A 16,894-nucleotide genomic window follows, 5' to 3' on the forward strand; every position below is an offset into this window, starting at 1 on the left:
AATAGGTAATCTGAATGGGATAATGGGTTACCTAAACCCTAAACTATTTCTATTTTCTAGGGCAAATAGCTAGGGAGCAAAAATTCAAATGTTTACTTTGATCTAAAAAAAAGTTCTTATCCAATTAACATTTTAAACAGATTTTGGCTAAATTTATTTCTGTTATCCCTAAAAAATGTCTTGTCATCATAAGGCAATACATGTCCATGCACACACACACACTTTCCATATGATAAAACTTACCTTTGAATTTAGCTGCTGGGGGGTTATGGCATCCTCATTTGTCCAGTTCATCAGATGGTAGTATATTATAACTGGTACATAACTATCAATCCATTTTATTCCTTACAATTTTGTACAGAAATTTCACTTAAATATGGTAGAAGTCCTGCATTTTTTTTTTTTCATTTGAAGTAGACTGGGATTGGAAAATAATGCATCTTGGCTACCTTGACATTAATGCAGTTATCTTCTGCATCCAGCAAATTGAAGCCATACATTTTTATTTTAGGTTCAAACACAAGCTGGTATTCCGGCCATCGCACAAGTATCTACTTCTGGTTTGGTCCCCAAAGTACCACAGATGCACATGTCAGCCCCCAAACAAAATGCTTCCCCGCAGCATGCAGCTGGCCAAAGCTCAGAAAACAGAAAGGTTGGTGAAGGTTTATGTACAAAGGGATTATATCCTGTAGCTAAAGTTCTGTATTCTATTATTTGTGTGGGGTCGTATAGTCACCCTTCAGTAAAACAAGATGCAGGATGGAATAACATGCAGAATTAGCAATAACAATAATACTTAGACTAACATACCATTTCACAGTGCTTTACAGCCCCCTCTAAGCGTTTTATAGGGTCAGCCTCTTGCCCCCAATAATCTGGGTCCTCATTTTACCCACCTCGGAAGGATGGAAGGCTAAGGCAACGTTGAGCCGGTGGGACTCGAACTGCATTCAATACTGTATTCTAACCATTGCGCCACAACGGCTCTTTTATTTAATCAAGCGTTGTCCTGTTCTGATGTTCAAATTTAGCCAGAATATTTGTCCCCTGTTTGAAAGTAAATCCTTGAATTATTTTGCATAGATAAGTGAGGTATAGATTATTTCATTATACTTAGAATTTTAAAAAATGTTTTAGAAAGAGTTAAATTCTCTAGTGTGGCACATCTGCTGTCTGACATAATATTGTTTTCAGACATTCAATTTTAAAATGTTGCATAGCTGGTTTCTGGTCTTTATGCTTTCCATTATGTTGAGCTACAGGTCATTTAGTTATCCACTCTGAAGGCAAATGTGTGTTCATTGCACATGTGTTTATTATGTTTTGGGTGCACATACATGTATGTGAACAAAGACAATAGGAATGTTCCTCTGTAAGTTTCCACTGTTTGGCATCTTAACACCTCACCCCCAGGGAGGGTCATATTGTTCGGAAACAATGCAAGGACTAAATAATACATCTTTCATAAGGAAAACATCTATGGAGATTCTCAGTCATCCAGATTATACTTGTCCCAAAGCTGCTTTTTCAAGAGGCAACTGGACTTTGTTTTTCTTTGAAGATGTTTCTTCGGCTCTGACTGGATGTCCTTCCATTCCCCACCATCCAGTCAGAGCCGGAGAAGCTTCTTGGATGAGAAGAGAAACATCTTCAAAGAAAAACAAAGTCCAGTTGCCTCTTGAAAAAGCAGCTTTGGGACTTCTTAAGGAAAGTACTTGGATTCTTTTCTGGACTGATTGAACTCAATTTAAGTTTTTTAAAAATTATGCTATAAATATTCAGGTTTGTTTTTAGTGTTTTCCTATCAACCTTGCATAATTTTGTTTAAATATTTTTATATAGAGTTTGTTCAACATTGTATTTTGTTTTTATAGGTATTTCCTCCTACCTCACCTAACACAGTATTTTCCTATCAGAATCCGTCTGCTACAAACCTTCAGCAACCTTTGTTTAAGCCAGCATCAAATACGACGCCTCACTCAGGGAACCAAGCACCCTTAGTGCAAAATGGACCGAATCCTCTCCAGAAGGTAGCGCTTGTTCTCCATCGTAGAGGCCCGTCCTGCCAAAAGAGCATCGCTCGAAGGCTTGAGACATCCCATCTAGGATGATCACAGCACCTCTCTTTGCAGTGTTGATGGTTACCTCTTAAGCCCAGGGGGGGCATCTTGTTCTAGCTCACGTTGTAGGGACCATGTGCTAGAGGTAGGCATTGTCACAGACCTCAAAGCTCTCGCACGTACATACAGGTATTTTGCACACTTAGAATAGCAATAGTACTTAGACTTATATACCGCTTCACGGTCCTCTCTAAGCGGTTTAGAAAGTCAACATATTGCCCCCAGACATGTGGGTCCTCTTTTTACCAACCTTGGAAGGATGGAAGGCTTGAGTCAACCTTTGAGCCAGTCAGGATAGAACTTCAGATGATGAACAGAGTTAGCCTGCAATACTGCATTCTAACCACTGCGCCACCACGGTTGGAAAAAGCAGCTGCGGGTTCCATTCTTAGTGCCTAATGTAGGACATGTAAGAGACTGTTTGGTGTAGATATTGAAATGTTGAAGCAAGAACAGGAAAATCTGAATTCTAGTCCTGGCTTAAGTACGGAAGCCACTCATGATTTTGAACCAACCATGCCCCCCCTCCGCCCTAGCAATGGCAAAACTCTTCAGAGAAATATTGCAAGAAAACCACGGGGATTTGTTCCTCTAGTTTGCCAGGAGTCGAGAGTGACTCGAAAGCAGAAAGGTGGGTAGGATAGCAGATCACTTGAAGCCTTTGCAGTGCTCTGGGAAGGAGGAGTTAACCTGCCAGTTAAATCCTCCTCTGCATAGCATTCATTATGAGCTACAGTGGCGCAGTGGTTAGAATGCAGTACTGCAGGCTACCTCTGCTGACTGCCGGCTGCCTGCAATTTGGCAGTTCAAATCTCACCAGGCTCCAGGTTGACTCAGCCTTCCATCCTTCCGAGGTGGGTAAAATGAGGACCCAGATTGTTGGGGGCAAATAGGCTGACTCTGTAAACCGCTTAGAGAGGGCTGGGAAGCACTGTGAAGCGGTATATAAACCTAAGTGCTATTGCAATTCAGATTTGGAGAGGAAAAAAACTCCTTCCCTTTGGGAATGTTGCAGTAGAAGCTGTTTTGATCAAGTCTGAGGATGGAACGGAAAGAGATTACTGTAGTCAGAACAAACCCTTCATGCGTTGGAGATCCCGTGTGTCTGTTTGTTGCAGACCTCATGCTTATCTTAGAAGAGAAGTGGTCTCCCCCCCTCACTCTTTTAATAAAACATTACAATACGTTATCTCCGTGATTTGAGATTGGTTTTAATAACAAAACAGGATAATTATGCCCTCTATCACTAAGTAGATAAAAAAGGAGAGATGGGTCTCTTTAAAAACTTTATTTAAAATCTGTTTGTTGACACATTTGTTTGCTAACTGAATCCGTTGTTCCTGGCAGCCACCTTCCCCAGCTCAGTCCCAGCAATACCTTTTGCAACAGTCCTTGTTCAACAGTTCAGGAACCAAATCAAAAGACCCTCCACGCTACGAAGAAGCCATCAAACAGACGCGCAGCCTGCATTCTTCTCAAGAAGTAAGTTTGGAAGCAGTTAACAGACCTGTTTATTTATTCTGATACATCTTATTGGGGCACCCAGCTTCATTAAGGAATCGATAAAAGAGATGTGATGTGAGCCCTTCCATTTGCTCTAACTTCAAGTAGACATCGCTACTCAGTCCTAAAAACACAGGCGGCAAGATGCGTAGTTGCAGTTTTCCAGAAATCTTAAAAGCGAATTGGTTTCCGGAGTGTCCACCATGTCAACATTCCCTCAGAGGGCAGGCAAAGATAGTCATGCCAAACCATGGAATTGGGGTTTGGCTCAACTAATCCTTCATCAGAAAAAGAAAAAGAGAGAGAGTTTTTCTTTGTAAGGGAGACCAAAAATGTTTTAAGGGGGAAAAAAAAAAAAAAAGGTCGTTTAAGGAGAGGGCATCTGTGACAAGATAAAATACCTGCTTACTCATGAATATAGCTGATGGAATATGACTTTTTAACAGTCTCAGCCAGCCAGTTTGGCAACAGCTTTTATAACAAGGCTGTCAAGGATCAAAACAGCAAGAAATTCTGCTTGCCAGTTCGTGGCAGATGCTGCTGTTAGGTTCAGTACAGGAGAAATGGTATTTTGTCTGACTTTGCTGGTCCAACCACTTCAAGTTTCTCCTCTCCTTAACACTGCCAAGTTTTGCTAAAACCACCAGCTGGAAGGGCGTTGCACACAAAGCTTTTCAGTTGGAATTACCAAATTGAGTTTGCCAGTTAAAAGAGAATGTAACTCAATTTCTTGATGAAGGTACTTTAGAAGCTTTGTACCTCTTGTGTGTGTTTTTTTTTTTTATAATTCTTGTTTCTTTGTTCTTTGCTCCCTTCTTCTGATGTTTCTGCTTATTGGCCAGGAGACTAAAATTTCAAGGCAACTGACTGGGCAGCTGCATAACCAATTATGAAATTAAAGGGGCCAGTTAAAATAAAAAGCCAATTCAAAAAAAGAAGTCCTTTTTTGGTATGATTAGTCTTTATCAGGACTTTCAAATTCCCAGCCCATGGGCCAAATGCATCACGCGCTGGCCACGCCCGGTTTAGAGAAGGGGAAAAAAAGTCCTGATAAATCACGTGACACCGCTGTGATGACGCGAGCTTGACACCCCTGTTCTATATGCTACCCTCAATTATTTTGTTCCATTAAAAGATAAGTGAAGCTTTCAGATAGGGCTGTTTTCCTGTTTGGGATATGGGTTGACTAACATTAAGGATGCCAGTATGAATTTATTCATTTATTTTTATTGATTTGATTTGTCAATCGCTTACAAGATAATAGGTATAGGTATAAACATAGTTATGAATACATGAAATGGATACATATCAGAAAAATAAAAGAAACAATAGGACAGGGACGGTAGGCACGTTGGTGCGCTTATGCACGCCCCCTACAGACCTCTTAGGAAAGGGGTGATGTCAATGGTGGAAAGTCTAAGGTTAACGTTTTTGGGTTTTGTATAAATTTATTGGCACGGTAGAATCTTGCAGTCAATAGATATTATTGGAAACAGACATGGATGAGAGCTTGTCATCCATGGTATGGATGATTCATGGTGATCCAGTGGTATGAACTTTCCTTTAGTAGTTCCACAAGACAGAACAATATGAAAATTTGGGGCAAAGGTCAATGCACCTGGACATTCATGGCAGAAAAGCAGCTTACCTGAGTAACTATAGCTAGCAGGGAAAATGCTTGCTGCTCTTTTTCTGTATAGTAAATGCTATGGTGAACATGCTTTGAATAGATCAGAGGTGGTATTCAGCAGGTTCTGACCAGTTCTGGAGAACCAGTAGCAGAAATTTTGAGTAGTTCTGAGAACCGGCCAATACCACCTCTGACTGGACCTGCCAACCCCATCCATTCTCCGCCTCCTAAGTCCCAGCTGATTGGCTGGGTCTTCTTTTGTTGCCCAGCACAGGAGAACGGAGCTGGAAAGCAGGTTAGGGGGGTGGGGAGGGAATGGGGATTTTGCAGTATCCTTCCCCTGCCACGCCCACCAAGCCATGCCCACCAAGCCATGCCCACCAAGCCACGCCCATCAAGCCATGCCCACCAAGCCATGCCCACCAAGCCATGCCCACCAAGCCAAACCCACAGAACAGTTAGTAAAAAAAATTGAATCCCACCACTGGAACAGATGTTCCTCACTGTGTCCTTTTTTTTAAAATTTTTACTACCTGTTATACAGTGCACCTGTTTTGTATGATAGCAGGCGAGTTTTTCTCAGAAAGACTTGTTTTGCAAGCATATTTCTCAGAAATGTGTTTTGTGAACGTTTCATGTTTACTCTAATTGAATTCAGCGGAGTCTGTTTCTAATTTAGTATGTATTTGGACTTCAGCTTTAGCGGAATGAATTCTTAGCAGTTAATCTCGAATCTGCAATATGTCCCTGGGTGTCCAATATATTAATATAGATACGTATCAGATTGTTAATTCTTCAGGAGCTAGTGGGATTTTCTGTATATCTATAGCTTAAATACAAACATAGACTGTATCGCTACATTTTTTTATGATCCCAACCAGTGGTGGGATTCATATTTTGTTACAACTGGTTCTGTAGGCATGGCTTGGTGGGCATGGCAGAGGAAAGATATTGTAAAATCTCCAGTCAGAGGCGGGATTTGCCGGTTCTCCGAACTACTCAAAATTTTCGCTACCGGTTCTCCAGAATTGGTCAGAACCTGCTGAATACCCACCTCTGATCCCAAACTATCAGAATACAAATCATCTTTTTACTTTGGCAAATGCTGTGGTAAAATAATCAGTGTTTTTCCTTCGTTAACAGATTTCCAGTGCCCACAGCCAGCAGATGGACGATCTTTTTGATATCCTCATTAAGAGCGGAGGTGAGATGCACTGAAATAGAGCACATGACTCTACTGGTAGACCTTACAACTGTTCATTTAGTCACCATGGGAAGTTACAACGGCACTGAAAAAAGGGACTCGTGACCGTTTTTCACGCTTACGACCACTGTGGCATCCCCACGGTGATCAAAATTCAGACACTTATCAACTGATTCATATTTAGGACAGTTGCAGTGTCCCCGGGTCATGGGGTCATGTGATCACCTTTTGGCACTTCTGGCAAGCAGAAGTCCATGAGGAAGCCAGATTCACTTAACAACCATGCTAAGTCTTGAGTGAACCATGTTCACTTAACAATTGTGTCAAGAAAGGTCTTAAAAGGAATAGAAATGTTGGAGTCAATTGTGTTCATAAGTTGAGGACTACCTGTGCTTGAGAATTTGATTTTCGAATGTCTTTAATCTAGAGGACCACGTTAGGAGTGTTCTAAGGAATAAGATACAGAATCCATTGTTTTTATTTTAATGGTGGAACGACTTGTATTTATTATTGGACAAAATAACAAAAAGTGCAAAATTAATCCAGGAACAGAACATTGTTCCCTCTCGGCCATGCCAAACCTCCTCCTAAATCATACCGTTTCAGGGGCATTTTGGCAGTTTCTGAAAGTGAATCATTTGAACTGGAAGTGGTAACCAGCGATCCAGCCAAGCCATCGTGTTTTGAATGCAACAGGCAGGCTGAAGGCCAGAGGTTTTCATAATATTCTGTGGCTGGATCGACTAGCTATGAATATCTGTACAGGGACCGTTTTGGACTCCTGCAGCATTTTGGCTGAGTCAGAAAGATCAAACGTGGCGATTCAGGATTATAACAGTACCAGATTTGTTGTTTATTATTCAACACAGAACATCCAGTTTATCATCTCTGTGTTCATCGTTAATGGTATAAGTAATAATTTTAAAACCATCTCAGGTTGGCTCAGTCCCAATCTCTGTCATAGATCAAAACAATTATTGATAATTTTTAACTAGCAAATGGAGGGGTAATTATATTATGTTTTCCTGATTCAGTCATTTTTTAACCTGCTGTTCTGAGTAGAGATCTTGTGCCCATTCAGTCATTATAGTGGTCTGTGGGCCTAAGCTGAAAAAATTTGAAATACTGTAATTGATTCACTGAAATGGTTGTCTGTTTAATAATAAACCGAAAGCCATTTTAGTTCATGGGTTTCCCGTGATAGAAAGTTTTCCTAAATGGTTTCCCGTGATAGAAAGTTTGCCACAAAGTAATACTCCTTTTTTATACTGATATTGTTGGTCTGATGTTGCCTTGTAAATTATTTATAACAAAGTTCAGGAGTAAAGATTGACTTAGGGACTTAAGAGTAATAAAAGTTCACTGTGTCAAAAATGTATTTTGTTAAAGCAATCTACTGAAGTGAGTTCTTTCCTTTTTACTTTATGGATTCAATGAAACATAGAGCTGGTTTGGTCTAGTGGTTAAGGCATCAGGCTAGAAACCGGGAGACATGAGTTCTAGTTCCAACTTTAGACATGATAACTTGCTGGATGACTTCAGGCCAATCGCTAGGAGACGGTGAGTTCTAGTCCCGCCTTAGGCCTGAAAACCAGCTGGGTGACTTTGGGCCAGTCACCAGGAGACTGGGAGTTCTAGTCTTACCTTAGGTATGAAAGTTGGTTGAATGACTTTCAGCCCATCCCACGTCACAGGGTTGTTGTTGTGGAGAAAATAGCAGGAAGAAGGAGCATTAAGTATATTCACTCCCTTGAGATATTTATAAAAACAATAAAAGACCAGATTTTTTTTTAAAAAAAACTGATTTATCCGCCATTGTCTTTTCTACAGAGATCTCTATGCCTATGAAGGAAGAACCTTCTCTGATTTCCAAAATGAGGCCAGTTACCGCCAACATCACCACAATGCCAGTCAACACTGTGGTATCACGTCCTCCCCCACAAGTCCAAATGGCCCCTCCTCTCTCCTTAGAGCCAACGAGCAATTTCTCTTTATCTCTGGAGAACCAGTTGGAAGCTCTTTTGGAAGGCACTCTGCCCTCAGGAAATGAGATGCCTCACCTGACGAGCAGTAACGAGGAAAAGGAACCCTTCTCGGTCATTGAGGATCTACAGAATGACCTCCTTAATCATTCTGGGATCCTAGATCACTCTCACTCCCCAATGGAGACCTCTGACTCACAGTTCACCCCCAGTTCCTGTTTGTCTCTTGACCTCCCAGACCCAAATTTAGACAATATGGAGTGGTTAGACCTCACCATGCCAAATGCTTCGTCGGGATTGACGCCGCTCAGCTCGACGGCTCCCAGCATGTTTTCCACAGATTTCCTTGATCCGCAAGATCTGCAGTTGCAGTGGGATTAAACCGCAAAAGGCAGAACCGACTTGACCACGTTTTTAAAAGCTCCACTGTAACAAAAAGGTCCATTGTTTCAACTCTCCTTTGTTTTCAAGCTCATCTCTATAATTATCTTAGGGATTTTTTAAAAAAAAATAAATCACAGAGTACAAGGTTTTTTTTTTTTTAAAAAAAAAAAGATTAGGAATGCTCCAACGAGAAAGGATTGTGATTACTGTAAGCTTAGGAGAATGTGTCACGATGCAGCGATTCAGGTGAGTGGGCCCGTTGAAAGCAAACTATTTGGCTTAAGAACAATGCTGTAGCACCTTTCCGTCTCTACGGACACCCTCAACAAAGCTTTCAGTTACATGGTGAGAAAGCTTCTGACTGAGCTAAAAACCAGTGGGATTTTATAAAAGGATGAAACTAGACGCTGTTTGGATTTCTTCATGACTTAAAAAGCTCCTTTCTCCCACTAGTCAATTCTTTTAAAAGACGAGCAGATGTTTCCTTTTTTGACTTGCCACGTTTATTTGTGGAGCCTGCTAAAATCCTATGCATCTTTATTCAGAAATAACCGCCATTCTATCCAGAGCAGCTCTTTCTCCTATAAGAATGCATAGAATTTCAGCTTTAAATCGACCATATTACTTGAAAAAAAAAAAAGTCTTTGATACATTAAAAAGGTGCTTTTGGTTAGTTTTGACATTTGTGTGTCTGTGTGTGTGTGATACAACTGATCGTATAACCTGTAGACAGAAAGTGTGCCATTAGGGAAAGGTTATCTTCTTTCATGTATGAAAAGGAGACTGTCTGTGTGCAGCAGCTGAAAGAAAAAATAAAGAAAGTCCCCCCCATGACAATTATTGGCAATGGCAAACCTCTGAAATGGGAATTGCCATCGTGTGTAATAATGAATTAAATTCAGGGTAAAACTTTGATTTAATTTGTGCAGAGGATACGCAGGAACTGGTGCATATTGGGAAAAATATTTCACACACTTCCCCCATTCCAAAAATCAGTTGTCATCTTACCATATTTAAAGTACTTAAAATAAAAAAAAAAATTAAATCTGGTGTTCCCATTAATTTGGTTTAGAAGATAATCTACGGCATTAGAAATAATAAAGGTATATCTATTATAGGAGAACTGCTTTCTTTTAAAATTTATTAAGCCCTTTTGAAAAAAGAAACATAAACCGAGAAAATTTAAGGGACATATCAAAAGAATATAGGAGTAAAAACCAAATAAGAAAATATAAATAAGAAAAAATGGGATCTAAAATGTTAGAGAGATTATTTTTAGTATGTCATTATTTAGAAAATAATTAAAATACCATTTTTAAAGAAAAAAATTAAAATCACCATTAAACTTTAAATTGAGGATGACTGGTTAATACAGTAAAAATTGCTAACTGAATTATTAAATGATGGGGGCTATTTAAATGTTATGTTATAATACTCCTTGTCCAAAATTAAAGTCCTGGGAATGTTATTCTTCATTTTAGAATTTAGTATTGTGCTCATGGAGCACTGCCCCTGATTAGGGTTTTTCCCCCCCCAGTTCATCCACCCTATGGATTATGAATTAAGTTTCGCCGTTTAAAAATGGAAATACACACACAGAGCTTTTTTTTTGAAACCAGCATCATCTTTTAAATGAAGCCTGGGATTTAATACTGCTGTGAAAAAGAAACATAAAGGACAAAAATTCTGTCTGACAAAAGCAATGCCATGCCATCCCAATGCAAGCCCCCTCCCTTTTGTGCGTAAGTTGTGACGTTGCACACTTATCCCCAAGTCTCTGGCAATGCTCCTTTTCCTAGATTTGACAAAAGCAAGCAGAGTTGTGGACTTTCATGTTCCAGTGTAGTCATTCTACCTCCGTAGTCAGGATGTTCTAAAACTTTTCAGAATTTCCCACTTTTTATTTAAATAGCATATGCATAAATGAGTGCCATCACCCATGTAACAACTTGAATCGGTTCTATCCAAAATGAACACAGGAAAGGGAGCATCTGTTTCCCTGCATAACTCCAGAATTTCACATAAATTAACCTTTGGGTATCCTTTGGATATGCCAGGAATTTCTGCATGCAAAGCATCTAGGGCTGGATTGAAAAATTGACAAAATCCCTTCAACATCCAATACTTTTGAACACCATCAGAGCTATTCAACCTTTCCCAATGTTGTACCATAGCCTATAATATATATATATTCTCGAAGGTGGAGATTTAAAAAATAAACTGTAAACGGCAGGTCTCAACTTCTGTTTGTAAAGCTCAGCTAGCTGTCTTTTTAATCATGAAGAAATTTAAAGGAAAAAAAACCCCAATCAACCTTCTGCAGTAGTGTTTCCCAACCGTGGCAATTTCCAGGTATGTAGACTCCCAATCAGTCCCAGAATTCTGCATTGAGCATCACCCTTGACAGAATTCTGGGGGGGTGGGGGGTGAAAGTCCATGCACAAACGAAGCTGCCAAGGGGGAAGCACTGTTCTACGAGATTGCTCAATTGGGTTTTTCAAGCCAAAGTTGTCTTTTCATTCCACAGAACCAGATGAATTCGATTTTTTTTGAAAAACAGAACCTGGTCAGAATTTGGATTGTTTCTCGTTAGAACAGTGCTTGGGGACCTTTTTTACTTGTGCTGTTACGAATCCCATAGAATTGTCATTGATTCAAGGAGAACTAATCTGGTCCCGCCAAGCCATGTTTTGTTTAGTGTTTATTATCCAATACACAATATTTTGAGCCGGTTGTGTATTTGCCGTGCATATTTGCCGGTTTGTTTTCTCCTGAAAGCCATAACTGTGAAGATGCCAATTCAGGTTGGCTTAATTGTCGAGACGAGCTTTGATGTTTTAGGAACCATTTCTGGTGTCAAGGTAGTTCAAGGCCAAAACCAAAAATACTGACAGCTTCCCCCTAAACATCAGTTTGGGATCCTTGTTTGGAACAATATTCTTACGCCATTTTGCATTCTTATTTTAGAGCTGTTGTATGCTCTTATTCAAACAATACACTAAACTTTCTTTGTGATTTAGTCTAGAGCTAGGAGTGTTTTCAGCCAGACAGTATGAAATGACTTTGAGAGAAAGTAAGTATTTTCAATTTTACCATTCCATTTCCCCATCCTTTGAGGGAGAATAATCTTCTGCTAAATATCTTTTCCTCCCACATATATCAGTTTGAAATAATATATTCAATACTCCATCCTGGGTTCAGTAGGGACAACAATGAGATATGAGCTCTATATTGCTGTAAGTTAGAATAGTTTCCATAGATGCATCATATATGATGTTTTAATCCAAAGAAGAGCAGATCTCTTGACTTTATCTTTAATATGGATGATTAGCAAATCTGACTTTCCATCCCCAACCACCTTTGAATTTAAGGGATAGTTTGTCTTTTCAGCAAGATGTGCTTATCTATATATACCTCTCTTTTTTGAATTCTACCCCAGAGCAAATAGAGAACAAGGAGAAGGGCCCTGGAGAAACCAGGGGAGGCTGTTCCATTAGCTTCCCCTGGTTTGGTACCTTTCAAAAGTATCAGACTTCGAGTTTCTTAAACTCCTTGCCCCCATAGCAGTTACAGAAATGTGCTGGGCTGGGGAGTTGACTTACACCGTTAGATATATTTCTGTTATACATGGTGCATCTCAGTAGTTTCAAAATTGATTCTACCTGAACACCCTGGTAAATGTAAAAGAACCGTCTTTTCCAAGCAGCTCCCCTCCCAGCCTCCCTGATTGTCAGTCCAGTTATTGACACTGAACAAACTTCTTCCTCTTTTGTCATGTTAAAATGCCAATACTGTATAGGCAGCATGTAGTGGAGTAGAACGCAAGATGTGGGATCCATGGAGCTTCTAAAAACGTGTCAGCAGTCTGGTTTTAAAAAACCTCTCCTGGGAATGCGGGTGTGCGTCTCTCACTGTGTGCTGGAACCTGCCAGGATCTGTCTACGGAGCCTGATCCACACAGTTTGAGAAGTACTTTCTTATAGCTTGTAAGCAATAGTTTGTACTTTCCAACTCACCATCTGCTAATCTCTCTTGGCTTAGAAGGCGCCACAATCGTCTGTTAGTTTGTGGGAAGCTTTTTGGTCCTTTTACTGACTGGGCTGCCATTGCAGAGAGCATGTACATAGAGCTTTTTTAAAAAAAAAAAAGTATTGTGTGGTGCCACGCTACACGAATGCCCTCATGCATGGTGTGCTATCCAAGCCATACAGGAGCATGTACAACAGAGCATGCAAACCCAGCCTGGAATAAAATCCAGGCAGCATAGTGTGGTAAGCAGTGTGAAGCTTCCTTCTAGGAAGAAAACAACAGCAACATTAAGGGATCATGAACATTTATAACGGAATCTTATTTATTTTTAGGTTAAGAGTGTGTGTTGTTTTCTGTGCATTTCAAAGCAGAACTTTATTATGAAACATATCTGGGTTTGCTTTTAATCAGACAACCTGAGATATCTTTACCAAGTGTATGTGAACCTGATATTTGTGAACAGTTTCTTTATATTTATATACATATACATACATACATACATACATGTATGTATGTATGTATGTATGTATGTATGCATGTATATAAATATACAGACATATATATTATTGCTTGGGTAATTTCTGCACACTTGTATATATGTATATATATATTTTGTAAGATGAATCTGATTTGGATCCTTATCTTTGATTACAAATTGCACTGCTAGCCTCGTTTTTCTCTGCACAAAAAACACTTGGAGTTTGTTTAGTAGTACTAAGCATGCCTTCTGAACAAAATATCAATTTTGACTGCAGCTACGTGGTTCTCATTTGCTTAGTATTGCCTGCTTTTTGCTTTTTGCTTTCCTTTTTCTCTTTTATGAGATCAGTCCACTCATGGGAGTTTCACCTGCAGTTACACCATCCGGAAGATCATACTTTGGAGAATGGCTAGAATGAAAACTACCATTGCCTGGGTTGGCTTGTTTCTTTCTAGAACCATGAAGGAAGAGAGTAGCAGCAAAGATTGTTTCAGGAGAACAAGCCTAAATCTCTTTGCCAGCTGGTCTTCTGTGTCCAGAATATACATGCTTGCAATGTAGTGCCAAATGGGCTGCTCAGAAGTCAGATAGAGATGAATGAGTGGTAAGTTTAAGATAGGGAGGGAGGGAGGGAGGGAGGGAAGGAGGAGAGAGAGAGAGAGAGAGAGAGAGAGAGAACAAATAAGCAAAATGAGATTCTTTACTACCAGTTTCTGCTATAAGGGCATAGATTTCTTCAGTGTCCTCCAATATAGAGATTTCAAGGTGGCATGTTATTGTTATTCCTAGTCGTGTACATATGATGCCATGTGATAGTTCAATGATGGTATTCATTGTTTTCATAAACTAGAGACTATCGGCATATTGCATAAATCTGTGCAATTGTGCAGAGAGAGAAAGTTAATATTTATATCATGGTTATGGTTTTCAGTTTGGACTTTTTTTATACATGCCAAAAATTCTGCTTAACAGATCTATTTGGGTGACATTTTCAAGTCCTTTTGTAGCCGAATAGGGACAGAATATATAAAAATGTTTCTTATCAACCTCTCTTTTTAAAAATACTTCAAATTCTTGATTCATCAGCAACAGTTCAAAAAAAAAAAAGTGGGTTGACAGTCTTGGGCCCTTTGACTAAGAAAATAAACTCTGTTATTTTATGGGGACTGACTTCTGAGTAAACCTGGTTTGATTTCCACTGCAGGCATATATGTTGTACACACTAACATGACTTACGTAGCTATAGCTATAACTCCAGAGCCAATTAGTGAATCTGTTTATATTTAATGGCTTAACTCCCCAAAACCTTTTTTCCTCTTAAGTTTTCAAACCGCTTTTCATTGTGAAAAGCAGAGGATCATCAAGGATTTCTGTAGTACTCTGGACAAAGTAAGTTAATAGTTGATGTGCACAATCTGTAAACAGCCTAGACCAGGGGTGGGATTCGGCTGGTTTGGGCCAGTTCGGGTGAACCTGATGTTAAATTTAATCTAGTTCGCTGAACCAGTAGTTGAACCAACCGGCTGGCCCCACCCACCCCTCCCCTCCTCTCCCCTCCTCGGACTCTCCACGTGGCCTGTTTTGGGTGGAGGTGAGTGCAGGGTCCGTGTGGAGGCTCTGGGAGGGGGGAAAATGGCCCTCCTGGAAATTCCGGAAGTCCAGAAATGGGCCTGTTTCCTGCTCCCAGAGGGCCTCCGGAGCCCGGGGGAGGCCGTTTTCACCCTCTCAGAGGCCCGAGGGAAGCTTCCGGACTCTGGGGAAAGCGAAATACAGCCCTCCCGGAAGTTCCGGTAGGCCACGCCCGCTGTGGCCACGCCCACCCAGCAACTGGGCAGAAAACCAATTGTTGGGATTTTTGACCCCCCCACCCCGGCCTAGACCCACGAACCACGATAAAGCCAAAGTACTTTTAAGTCTCCAGGTAATCCACGGGATTCTAAAGTGTTTTTATTTTGCCTGGATTATACCTCACTTATCAAGTCAGTGGAACTATTCCTAACACGCTGCATTGGAATTCACTTGCTCTCAAATGAGAATAGTTGCAAAGTTCTGTTAGAACTGGAATTACGGAAATGCAATTGCACCTATTTGTGGATGAGCAAACTATGTCGTTAGGCAACGCTAATATATGGTTGTGTTGAATTTTGCATTTTGATAATAAATTATATTGCTTGTCCTTTTGATAAGAAATCACGATCATTGGCAGCTCTTTACCTCCTGGCCCCATTGTACAGTTAATTATAGTCTATGTTAGCAGGACATGTATAATTTCTTCATAATTATAAAAAAAAATGGAACCTTGTAAAAATGGAAGCGATTTGTTTCATGAATCACGTTTATCATGTGCAAACAAATTGTGTTGCACCTGTTGAAGAAGAACCTAAGAGAGGTTTCAAATATATGCACATCTAATCTGAGCTTGGGAAGCCCCTTAGCTCTGCATTGCCTATAGCCGAGGCCAGAATGTGTCTGAACTAATACGTAGTCCTAGCCTAAAAAAAATAAATAAAAAATAAAAAAAATATCTGGCAAGTGCCATCACAACAGAAGGTTTCTTTGTGCCTTCGTTGTTTTTGATAACGTGAACCAAGAAACCAGCATTTTGTATATTTATTTATTTTTTTCTCAGTTTCTGCACGACGATGTAGGTTCAGAAATCCAGAGCCTTAAAGAAGTGGTAATTGCAAAATTTCCCAGGAAGAACCAAAGCGTTTCCACTTCTCTCACCAAGGCCCACACCCCTATTATTATTATTATTATTTAATCTACCAGGAAAAAAAAAAGAAATAGAAGTTTTTCTGCACTGTCCTCCAAATGTTACCCATGGGGGGGGGGGGAGATCTTTATTTTGTATTGAAGATGTAGATATTTCTGAGGTTGCTTCTGTCTTAGTGTCGAATAATAGGAATACTCCCCTTTTTTTTCTATTGTGAAACTGAATTAAGACATGAACGTAGATCTCTGGTCAGAGATCTCTCTCTTTATTCCACTGTATTGCTTGCTTGGTAAACATTGTGCTTCGCATGACGAGTGTTTCTCTTCTTCTTTTCATACTCCCAACTCTGTCTTAGCATCTCACTTTATGAGAAGAAGAAGATCAATACCAGTCTGTACAGGTTGCCTTATTAACGGCTAGATATATAGATATATTTGAAAGGAAAAGAAAAACTCATACTGGCGAGCCGAGCAGTCGGTGGTTTATTGCCTTTGTCAAAGAGACCATGATGCCTTTGTATTTGCTGTTTGCACCCCTACAATCGATTCCATATGTCGACTTTTGCCATGTTTTGCACATTGTACTGTATATATGTAATGCATATTGTATTTTTTATATGTGTAGTACATTTATCATATATTTTGTACATAGCGGCAAGATTGTAGCTAAGGAAAAAAAAATATCTCGGCAATTTTGCAAGTTGTGTGTCAAATAAAACAAGTTAATAGATGTGCTGGTTATTTGTGATGTTTATTTAACAACTCCTGTCTCTGAAAAGGGGAAACTACTTTGCTTCCTGCAAAGAGTTCGTCATTGAGGTCTGACTTTTATCCCTTATGGGA

At 39.9% G+C, this 16,894-nt stretch overlaps 1 protein-coding gene across 6 annotated transcripts in view; it reads left to right on the forward strand.

Annotated features, from left to right (window-relative positions):
• Positions 1-16,781, forward strand: part of MRTFB (myocardin related transcription factor B) — a 75,661-nt gene extending 58,880 nt beyond the window's left edge. For 5 of the 6 annotated variants that reach the window (XM_087973343.1, XM_087973345.1, XM_087973344.1 and 2 more), the window contains 5 exons: positions 512-655; positions 1,878-2,033; positions 3,471-3,605; positions 6,400-6,460; positions 8,291-16,781. In XM_087973343.1, coding sequence (XP_087829469.1) covers positions 512-655; positions 1,878-2,033; positions 3,471-3,605; positions 6,400-6,460; positions 8,291-8,823 — 1,029 coding nt within the window. In that variant the 3' untranslated portion in view covers positions 8,824-16,781. The remainder of the gene's footprint in view (positions 1-511; positions 656-1,877; positions 2,034-3,470; positions 3,606-6,399; positions 6,461-8,290) is intronic. The other variant, XM_087973347.1, reaches the window with a different exon arrangement.
• Positions 16,782-16,894: the final 113 nt, after the last annotated feature.

This window comes from Notechis scutatus, chromosome 12 (assembly GCF_049901735.1).
Source record: "Notechis scutatus isolate UNSWTSFEM ecotype Mainland chromosome 12, rNotScu1.2, whole genome shotgun sequence".
Lineage (NCBI taxonomy): Eukaryota > Metazoa > Chordata > Lepidosauria > Squamata > Elapidae > Notechis > Notechis scutatus.